General features: G+C 39.6%; 1 protein-coding gene across 1 annotated transcript in view; it reads left to right on the top strand.

Annotated features, from left to right (window-relative positions):
* The first annotated feature begins 5,406 nt into the window (after nucleotides 1-5,406).
* Nucleotides 5,407-11,927, top strand: part of BET1 (Bet1 golgi vesicular membrane trafficking protein) — a 13,818-nt gene continuing 7,297 nt past the window's right edge. Inside the window, exon 1 of the mRNA XM_009286526.1 lies at nucleotides 5,407-5,443. Within this exon, the coding sequence (XP_009284801.1) occupies nucleotides 5,407-5,443 (37 nt within the window). The remainder of the gene's footprint in view (nucleotides 5,444-11,927) is intronic.

Below are 11,927 nucleotides of genomic sequence, written 5' to 3'. Positions count from 1 at the left end.
TTTCCATTTGTAGTAGGGTTTTTCCAGGTGGTCAGCGTATATTTAAAATTATGCTTCTTTTTACATGAGAGGAAACACTCTGAGAATGAAAAAATACTTTTACAAGGGAAAGGGGTGAGCGGGAGAGATGTCCTCCACCTACCCTAGCGCTTCTGAAAACGTTAGCTAGGTCTCCTTTCCCCCTTCTGGTGGAACTCAGTTGATTCTCCAAGTGATGCATTCCATTCAGGTGGAGTCCAATGATGCTTCCCAACACCACTGAGTTAATTCCATCATTTCTTATACTTCTCATCTTGCACCTGTGGTTTAGGTTAATTTGCATAAACCATTTCCATTTTCAGGACACATTTATGAAGTCATTTACATAGCTGACAACTGCATTTCAGTGAAAGATTCATAGCGTGGCTTCTGGTCTCCTGCTAATTGAGGTTAGAAAGGCATTACTGATGTAAAAATAATAATGATATCCTGCAACTCAGTACAAACCTACTAATAATTCAGCGATGGAAAGAAAACAATCTTTTTATATACTCTTTTTAAATGTCATTTTAAATCCTCATTAGTATTCCATGAAATAAAATCTTAACTGTCAGCATGTTATGGTCTCCCAGTAAGAGTTTCAACTGTTTTGCTGATTGTTCACAGTATATGTAAACAATTTTATTTCACTTTATATTCTCCAGAGTTTTAGGAAAAATAAGCTTTTAAAAGACTGAAGATGAACAGTTGCACTATTTCTAAAATCTTGGCTAGAATTTATTGCTATCAAAGTTCACATGGGATATTCCTGAAAACCAGTTTTATACAATACAGTTCACTGAAGAACCTCAAAGTTAAGCTGTAACAACTCATCTAATTAACCTCTTAGCTAATAGGTGGCAAAACTGAACCGCAAAGGATCACATTCTCATTTTCAGGTGCCTATGATATTCACAGCCCTTATGCCATGTGTGAGCATTCAGCAAGGATTCAATGCCTTTTGAGAATTCTGCCAGGTAGGGATGGTTGAATATCTCAGCTCCCTTAGCACATCTCCTACACAGCATAACCTCCTTGCTTTTGTAATTGTACTAACCATACGCAAGGTTTTAAGTTATTCCTGCCTCCCCACGTATCTTCTTCCAACCTAAGGGGGTCTCTCTCCCTTTTTTTCCCTCACTTCCCCAGTGGAGGAGTCTTGCCCAGCTATTGGGAGGATATCTGTCTGCCAGTCAGACTGCCTCCAGTCCCCTGAATCCATTTGAACACAAGCACTAGCTAATTGCTATCGAATTTGAGAAGGGTTATGGCCTTAAAGATGTTAAATTCCCACAAGTATCCTGAAAATACCTGACTAGTTAAAAAAACCCTAATAACATGCCGGTGGAGGGAAAGCTGTTATGCAAGTTCTTAAGCTTTTTGGGCAACAGAGAAAAAACAGAGGAGAAAGATTTCATTACCTTCATTGTTCACGGTAAAGCTTGGAGCTGACTACACCCCAGGCAGCTCTCAAGGTCCCTCTCTTGCCCCTTCCTTCCCTCTCTGCTCCTGGTTTCTCTTGGGACCAGCACCAAGGCTGCTGGCCAACAGAAGGGGCAGTGCGTGCACTCATCTTGGGCACCGTGTTTTATCCTGGGCACCTGAGGAGCAGCAGATGTGAATTGCCCAGGCTGATGCTGGAGAAGGTCAGCCTGAGACAGCAGTGAAACATGCATCTCTTCTGCCTTCAATTCTCCACTCACGGAAACCACCGCACTTGCTGGCATATCGGGGTGCAGGGATCCTTCTGGGTGTTACCAACTGCTTCATTCCCCGCTGGAAAGGGGTGCAGGGATCCTTCTGGGTGTTACCAGAAGGTAACATTCATTCCCCGCTGGAAGTCCAGCCACTCAGGGCCATAAGGGAGAGATGAATTTCCCCTTTCTGACAATCACTGTGTTCAGGGGATGCAGGGAAGGTCAGGAGAAAGCCTCGATGAAATCAATTGGTAGAATACAATACAGCACATCTGCCTATTTTTAACCCAAACTGCCTTTGTCTAAATTTTAAAAAGTTCTTATTATGAACCTGTTAAAGGATGATAGGTATTGAATATTTCTTAGTAATTCTTAAAATGGACTTCTGCTCCGTAAGTTATGTGATTCCTAGAATAGAATCTCATTACCAGCAGTGTAAATGCTTACACAGAACATGTATTTAGCCCATAATGAATCATGACCTCGAACAGCCTCACATGAAAGCTCTTTACATAGAGCTGTTTGGTGGTATGGGTGAACACAATTTTGCAAACTTGTCTGCACATTCTGTATTTTTTTCATAAAACTGGAAAATCCAGTGCAGCACCATCAAAACATATAGCTTCTTTTACCAAGATGTACATTATTTCTAACAAAAAGTTTTTCCACTTTATTCTAAAAACTTACATATATTAAAATATTTTATATATTATATTATTTTTATTGAGTTTGTGCTCCTATTTATTTTTCCTTCAAATGACTTCTTCATTGCTAAAATGTGGCAGAAAATGTAATACTCGCAATAACATAATAGATACTACAGGAGTCATAAGGGTTATAAAGGTATCCGGGAGAGGCGTCATGCCTTTGTACATGACTTACAAGATGGACCATATCATCTGACTCTATTGTAATGCAAAAAATGATCATTCCTCTCCCCGGACTCTGAGGGAGGAATCATGTCTTCCTGTATAATCTACATGATGGATTGGGTCATTTGATTCTACTGTAATGCAAATAGTGGACATTCTTCTTCCACTGACTTTGAATAATACTTTTCTTTCCTAAGCCACATTTCAAGGTGTTAGAACATATTAGTAAAAATGATTAAATAAGCCTTTTAACATCCTTGGCAAGAAATTAACATTTTAGTGACAGGGAAACAGAGGAACAGAAATGTCAAAGATTTGGCTCCATCCCAGAATTTATTTTGCAAGTTTAGAATCCAACTATCCTCACTCTCCATCCTGCACATCACTTTCTAGCCACACTTTCTGAGCCGGCATCTGCACTGTGTGCTGCAGGAGATATGAGGAAATACTGCCCTTTCTCCAGGCAGTAGCACGTGAGCCTACACTGAATCTCACCTCTCCTGTGCCACCATGTTAGGAGGCACCAATCTAGAATTAGAGCTAGACCTGCTCTTCTGGCAGGTCACCAAGATTTTTCTCTGGGACTTGGCCCAGGATCTTTTGTGTTTCCTATGATTCATAAAGATCATGAGTTAGATCCGAGAGTGGTAGATCCAGTGTCACATGCACGAGCATATTGAACTTGCACACACACGGCACATGCTGGATATGTTCGACTTACATCAGATCAAGTGCACACCTGCAGTGGCTCCACTGCCTCTCCAGTCTGAGCTTTGGCACAGGATGAGCTGATCTGTATGTGCCAAGCAAATGCCAGGCACGGGAGCCAGGTGCCTCAGACCTACCTTGTTTGCTGTCTGGTTTTGCTGTCCTTTCCAGACTTCTTTCTATTACTAATTTCTTAAGAACTGTAATCTCTGGAAAAAAGGCTGAAGCAATATGCAGGCAGTCTCATTGTAGTTGGTCATGATTTGTCCAGATACAGAAAACTGCATTTTCTAAAACAGAACCATGTGGCCAGAATCATCATCCTTTACTGTGATCAATGCTGATCCATGAAGGAGGAATGTGGTTTGAAGTTTATACCGCTAACTCTACTGTTGGTCTACACTGTTCAGCAGGAAGCCAACAGAGGAACTCTTGAAACCAGATCCATGACCACGTATCCTGTCAGGAAATACGGATGCTGACGGGGGCACTAGGAGAATACTTACTTTAGTAATTACTAAAGCATAGCCTTTAAATATATATGGAATACATAACTTCAAAGACAGTCTTATTGAATAACAGTTTTTATTTTTAATAAATGAGGTTATCCTAGTAATCTCATTTAAAGAAAAATTATCTCTATAAATGAAGATTCATGAATATGAAATTCAGATATGCTGTCTACATTTTCTTTTACATCAGTGGGGTATATGGACACTCAGCATTGCTGTAGTAAACTAACATTTGCATTTTAACTTTATGAGTTTCCAACTAAAGTATAATCAATTAGAATGATCATGTAGCATGTGGATTCAACTCAGGAGCATCACTGTGAGTAGAGTTTGCTTGTGGATAGTGTCCTCTCCATCCTTCCTGAACCCTTCTGGGGAAAGTTCTGGGGAAAGAAACCATCAACCTGACCTTTTCCCCTCATTCAGGATCTCAGGAAAGAGATTCGGACAAGAGGGTTCAGTTGAATAACTGGATTTCCTGGGTAAAAGGATTCAAAAATACCACCCATCTTTACTCGGCTATAGAACTAAAGATGGCAATTATTCAAGGAGATGGTGGTCATCTGAGCAGCAGGGATATAAAATGGTGTTTTCTAGAATGGATAAGCTGAATAAGGGCTCCTTAGCAAAGCATAAAAGGGAAGGAAAATGTGTTGGGTAAGATAGCTGCTTAGTTTGTCACAAGTCAAACAGCGGAGTACAGAGTTCCAGCAGGCCAAGGCCAGCATTCAGAGATAACAGGTGTAAGAGCAGTCTGGCAGACTTTGAGCTGTAAGCCAGGATCCAATCCATAACAAAGCACTAGCTGGTGGACCTTGAACCAAGGAGCAACCCACCGCTGGACATGGACTGGTGGACCGACCCCAAGACATCCACAACAGGATGCAGGTTTGGTGGATTGAACTGGGGTTAAATGGGGTAGAAACCTTCTTATCCTGTAGGCAGTTCTCCAGGCCTTTTGCCTAACATGATCCTTAAAGGGACCAAGGATTCTGGTTATTGTCAAATTATGGGTTTACGAGTACGGCTTGTATCCATACAGTAGATGTTTGTATGTGGTGGCATAAATGTGTAGACTGTCATTTAATCCTAACTCATATATCATGTCCTTTTTGACCGTACAAGTGACAATGACTTTTAATGTTATTTTCAAGCAAAGATTACTTCTGTTGGTGAATGGGCTGTGGGAGATGAAATCTTTCTTCATGGTATACCATAAAACATAACCTAAGTTTGCTTTTATCTACATTTACAGAAAACCATGAAAAGAACCTACGACACTATAATTAATGATCCTTTCCACATTGTAATTACTTCAGTCTTCAATCCCATGCCATAAAAATTCATGAAATTTTGTTACTGACTTCATTAAAAGCTAGATAAGGTGCTCAGATTTTCAGTAAGTTAAAAGAGCCTTTTCTTAGAAGTGCATTGAGGCATCTTTATGGAGAACAATGTTACACTTTCTTACCAGTTGCTACACTGCATCTGGCAACTAATACGAATACAGAAATTAAATATATATTCTTGTGGCATAATGTAGTGCTATGCAGAAACACACAAGTAACCTCTGAATGAGCCACCACAGTACAGGAAGCCATGTCGTCCTATCAGCACCATGCTCCATCCAGTACAGGTAATTAGCCCTGCTGCTGCAGTCCACCCAACAGCCTAAGAAAATGATCTTTACAAAGGCGCTTTGAATGGGTAATTTATTTGTAATGGTCTTTCTGGAAAACAAGGGACTTGCAAGAGCTTTTGCAGATTTATGTTCAGGCATTAGCTTCTCTAATTAGTCATCAAACAAATGGTTTTGTGCATGATTTGTTGACTTATGAGAAAACTAAAGAGAATTAAAGAAGTACATGATGTTTTAATCTTTTTTTAAGTAACTCTCCAGTGGTCAAGCACAAAGCTAGCACAACGCTAGTTCCAGCACCCAGGAATCTTGATTCACATTCTCAGTTTTGCCTTGCTGGACAAGGAAACAAGGATCGTGTCTGCCTCATTTGTCTTGAGAAATGTGCTGTAAGAAAATGCTCTGCCTAGATACAGGTCTGCAAAATAGCTCTCCCCTCACTGGAATTCATTGTGCTTAAAGTCTCTGTTTTTATTGAATTCTGTATTTTGACTGGTGAAAGCCTTTCCCACATGTCTGAAAGGTCAAAATAAACAGAACGCAAATCATCAAATTACTGTTTAATTGCATCTTACAAAGCATTGGAACTGTATGCTCCACTCATCCCATACATTTGTTTTACTGAAATGAAAAATTACTTTGACTTCCACTTTTTATTTTAAATGTATTAGTCCTCCTCTTTAGACATTACAGTTATTAATGCTCAGGCTGCTGCAATGGCTCTGAATTCTTATCACTCATTCAGCTGATATTATTACCTCGTCAAAGATGACATCAGAAATGGTACCTTAATATTAGAGAAAGAAATCATGACTGGAATTATTCATAGATTATACAGCATACACTACTTGGAAGACAAAGAATCAGCAGAGCTGTTTTTTTAATAAAAATTTATAGCCTGATCCAAAGTCAATATAAAAATTCTCCATGACTTCAGTAAATTTTGATTCTAGCCCTACATAATGAAATTTAGGAGGGAGACCAGCAGTTGTGTCCATAGCCTTCCTTCTCTATTTTGATGTAATTTAACAGCACTGACAAGAAATCTATAAAAATACCGCAGAGATTTCTGGGTGTGTTCCCTGCAGAATCAAACAAGAGATGGAACAGCTTATGCTACTAAAAAGTAACTAAACGAAAGAATAAGCAGAATCACAGTATTTAGCAACAACAAGTAAATAATAATTATATTTAAATTATATTATCCATGAGCTAATACAAAGCTCAATACTTTCCAGACATAGCTTATATTAAAGTGAGAAGAAAGATGCCTTCACTGTTAATAAATTAAAAAAAGTGTTGTAAAGGTGAAAAAGGCTGTACTTTCTTACTAGATACTTTCTGCGGATGCAACCATACATATTGCTTCTCCTTCCCTCAGCTGGTCCTCTGCTGCTGATGCGTGTCTCACCAACCAAGCTTCCTGAGGCCTCCCTCAGGATAACGTTTACTATGACTGGAAAAAGTGAGATGATACTGAAATCAGGAACAAGAAATTAACATGGAATGCATTACAGCCACAACTTTATAGAAATACACACTGTAAGTTTTGTTCTAAGCCTATTTACTGAGCTGTAAAATCTTATTATGAGTTTATGTGATTTTTAAGCCTGTAATCATATACACATGCGAAGCTATGAGATAGGAAGCCTTTATAAAAGTACAAAGTGCTAATGATCCTTTGAACCTGTGTATGGAAAGGCCTAGGATGACTAGGCATGGATGAATACAATTGCATACGTTCAAGGAAGCTCCCCTGATTCCCAGCAACACGGTTTTATTAAAGATAACAGGAGTTCCCAGAATCTTGTTCAAGTATCTTCTTGGTTATCTTCTAAAAACAATAAAAGGCTATTTTGTCAGATACCTGGTAGGGGTTTTATTAAAAGAATATAGTAAAAAAATGCACATAGTTTGAATACACGATGAGACGAGATGTCTCCAAACCTTATCCCAGAAAGAAGTCACCATCTATGATGGAAGTGCGTTAAGACCAGAAACAGCCACGGTTCTCTTTGACAGTATTTAATAAAGTTTTGAATCATTGTGATGGGTGAAACTGATAGGTTTGTCGGTACTTGCAGTGATTTACGTATGTTCTCATCATTAAAGAACCTGAATAACGACTGCAGGTATTATTCCACTTGTGACTTGCATGATTACTTCTTTGCTTGACAGTCTAGGTGGCAATGAGCAGCAGCTGTGATCAACCCCCTTCAGCCACTTAAAGTCTTACAGAAGGTGTGGTTTTGCATCCCACCTTCTGTTTTTCATGACGGCACTATTTGGAGAATACAACCAGGAAGAACAAGGCTGATGGCATCCTAAGTCCGGTGTCAGTTTTGTCAGCTTTCAGAATATGGGAGGAAACACCTGAGTGATCTGACTGAGTTTGTTGGAATAGAAGCATTTTGAAGGCTCTCATTTGCTAAATAGCATTAGAATAAACCAGGATATTAAGTGGCAAGAATACTGATGAAAGATGCTGACATTATTCCTTTTTGAAGATACCGAATCCTAATTAAAAATATTCTGTGATCTAGCTCTGCTTCTATGTGGTTAATGTATTAGTTTTCTATCGAAATGTCTCATTAGCTGTTACTTAATTGCACAATGGATCAAGATTTAACTAGCAAATATTTTTTTTAATAATTGAAGCTTACTGCTTAACAAAACAGTGATTGAAATATTTGATACTAACATAGTATCATGCAATATCAGCTTTTCAACTCTCTAATTATGCCTGTGACTTGTTAGGCTCTTTTCACAGCCTATAATTGTTGAAAGTAGCAAGTTAATCATGACGACTGTGAAAACCTGTTTATGTAAGAACATGTAAGAACACTGACATTGTGGGTACTTATTTAATAATTGATAATCATTCATATCATCATATCATTATTATTTTCATGTTAATAAGATTCCTGGGCTTTCAGTTGCGTAGTGGAAGTTTGATTATACAGGATCTTTTCAGGCAGCTTCCCTGTTTTATTTTCCTTTTCATTGCTTTTGCAGTGGAGTCATGGAGTTATCAACTAATAAAATCTATGGGCTGTTTGCTATGTAAATGTATTCATCTAGTTTAGCTGGAGACAGTGAAGAGAATCAAAAAATGGAAGCAGCGGTAGGACAGTTGGTAGGACATGTGGAACACCCCTTTTATAAAAGATGTCTTTTTTTTTTTTTTTAAAGAAGGAGTAGTTGTTCATTAATATTTTGGGGAAAGGAGACTGACATACCCATTGCCTAAGCAGGGTGTCTGACAATGACACACCTGTGTAGGCTACTATTAAAAGATTATAAAAACACGGTCAAGACAGATAAGCTTGCAGACTGCATACACCTTTCTGTATTGTTTTTATGTGCTTTTTCTTCCTGTATGTTGTCACCGATAAACAAAATGTTGACGAGTCAGCCATCTTAAACCCACTTGCTGACTACTGGTTTAGGCTTCCTGGCAGGAAGAACTGCAGATGCTAAGGAAGAGCTGCAGCCACAGCTGCTAACCACGCACAGCTGGTTTACAAAGCCGGGGAGCCTAGGGCACGGCCTCCCTGTGGGAGGGCTGCCAGGGAACGGGCCAGAGAGCCAACACGAGTACAATTAATCACGTCAACAGAAAAATTGTATGTGTTTCACAGATCCATTTTGTGAAATGATTAATATGAATAAAACCAATCAATGGAAATATAACATAAACATAGTGAATACTAATGATACCCAGTCGACCTCTGTGTCCAGCCTCTGTTGTGAGGCGGAATCGCAATTTCATTGTTGTAATGTCAGGAGAACTATAAAATTAACTTTTCTACGAGGCACTTGCAGTGTCTGAAAAAACCATAAATTCAATATGATAAAAATGGATTTGAAACATTAATCATGCCAGTATCATTTCCACGCTTTGCTGTAAGAAAATGTGAAGAATGAAATGAACTATTTATAAATTGCCTATAGACTCAATATGTTATTTCAAAACATGATAAGCAGATTATAAACACCATGAGTTGTGGACACCTTACATGTGGCTAATTGGGATTTTATTTTACAGAAAATTTAAGTAAAAATGAAAAATGAGCCCCTTAACAACGAATTATAGCTACAATCCTAGTGGGGAGGTGTACTTTTTTTACCTAGTTATGTATGAATCTGTATTTATTGAAAAATGGAAGAAGAGTCATGGGGGGAAAAAAAGAAGGGTGACATAGAATATGTAACTACTGTAAAGAAAGATCTTTTCATATAGTAATGCCACCAAATGTAATCATTTTCTTGGATGGTATATGAAGAAAAAAATGTAAATAAAATTATACATAACAATGAGAGACTCAGCCAGCTGTTACTAAAAGACATTTTCCTAGTGCCTCCTGGAGCCTCAATTTTACTCTCTGGTTATTTAGTTACTGCATAGACCGTCACCCTAACCCTCCTTCAAAAATTGTGTTTGATGAGGTTATTGCTCCTAACAGAGCCCTAGTTCAAATCTGAAGCACTCATGACAAAAGTTTTCTCAGAATCTGTTAATTTTCTGTAAATTTTACAGCATCTAAATTTTGCAGTTTTAAGCATGTAGTCCTTTAAGAGACCTCTTTGCCCTGGCAAGGTAAGAAATGGGCCCATCTGTGAACTTCAGCTGGTTTTAGCATGAACAGCATCTTTAATCTGGTGATAATACTTTTCCCTCCTTTGAAACAACTGATGTATTTCCCTGAACTGATGTAAATCAAGTCTTAGGTCATCAGTGATGGCAGCTTGCAAACGCCTGTAAGAACTGCTGAGTTCCAGACAAAATCCCATGGAGGTGAGCTTCACGCTGCGCGGTATGGGTGACAGTTCTGCAGTTCATTTCTTCTCCTTGGCCTTCTCTTCTGTTTTGTATGTGCAACTAATGCCTTAGTTGAAATTTTGGATGAACTGCTTAAATTATCAAATATTAAATAAACTAAAGGGCCAGTTTCTACATGATACTCATTTTACTCTTCATAACGCTGTTTGCGATGTAGGCATCCAGATGTAACTGAGAAGTAAATAAATGAACAACAGCTTCTCAATGTCTGTCCTGAAGTTGGGCTGATACAAGACTGATGTCTCAATTAAACTTTGACAAGTGGAGAGAAAAGAAATGCTGCAATTATTCATGGTTTTATGCACTGCAAAAAGATACATGGGGTGTCTTACAGCAATTACACAGGATGTCAGCAGGAGGGCATAGGCCTTCTTCTTGACAAGAGTTATTTTATTCTTCCTTCTACAACTTTACCTGCCTAGATGAAGACTCCCGTTATACTGCAAGCTCATTGCAGTAGGAGCTTTGGTCTGCATTTATATAGCTTGTACAATACAAGTGGATCTTGGTCCAATACCGGGTGTCTTAGTTCCTACCAGAACACAAATACCAAAGCAATTAATGATATGGCAGCATGTTGTAATTGGAAAAGCCAATGCAATTTCTTTAGTCCAGTGCATGCCACATCTGAAATAGCAAACTCTGAATGGACTCCGTGATGTTGTTTGCTTTACGCTGGAGTACTGATACATCATTCTGGTATCATCCTGGGAAATAAATTCAATCCACTGGTATACAGAGTGAGTCACATCTTTAATAAAAGCAGGTAAAATCCATTTCTGATAAAGCATTGCAAGAGGTTAAAGAATGAAGGAGAAATTATCTTTGCAAATGAAATTTAAATCATTCACAGAACTGAAGATTCAATAATAATGAAATCTGCAGGTTTCCAGTTGGAGTAGCTGTATGCTGCAGTAGTGTGCCTGTTACTTCTAAATAAACAGGGGGGAAAAGCAAAGGTGGTAAATCTCCACTCAGCACTTAGTTTTAATGTTTTGACTACCTGTTACAAGGCAACCCCTGAGAATCTTCCATTTCCAAACAATAAAATGGCCTCCTGAAACGAAGGTTGAGATTTTTTTTTTTCCTTTCAGGATCAATTCTAAACAGTTTAATGCAAGCTGAAATAGGTAATGTATTGAGTAAATTCATGACTGGTTGTATTTAATAGAATTTGCTCTTCTCCTGAAGCCGCGGGGAGGTGGCCACGCAGGGAGGAAGCTGCTCTGCCAGCGCCTGCTCCAGCTGGTGGCCAGGCTCCCTCACGATGCTACCCTGCAACCTTCTTTTGCCCCCTGAAACCACTGCCTCACAGTCCAACTCCCTGAAATGTACACTTTTAGTTGATCACGCCATTTTCAGGGCCCATTGGGCACACAGACAGTGCGCGGGCCGAACGGTCTGTTACACTATCCCCTGAGAAACGCCACGCTGGTTCAATGCCTTGGGGTGCTGCGGGGAGGCCCTGCAGACACCGTGCTCCCGACCGGGGGAACCGTGCCCCCCGGGACAGGAGGCTCTGGACGGGACCGCTCTGTCAGGGACCCAGCCCCAACCCCCGCGCCGCGCACAGGCGCCGGGGCCTGGTCTCCCGAGCGGCGCCGCCGCCCCGCCTCTGGCGCGGAACTACAGCACCCA

The sequence above is a fragment of the Aptenodytes forsteri genome, unplaced genomic scaffold, assembly GCF_000699145.1.
Source record: "Aptenodytes forsteri isolate BGI_AS27 unplaced genomic scaffold, ASM69914v1 Scaffold55, whole genome shotgun sequence".
Taxonomy (NCBI): Eukaryota; Metazoa; Chordata; class Aves; order Sphenisciformes; family Spheniscidae; genus Aptenodytes; species Aptenodytes forsteri.
Note: the sequence above shows the minus strand (reverse complement) of the source record. Positions and strands in the feature narration are given on the sequence as shown.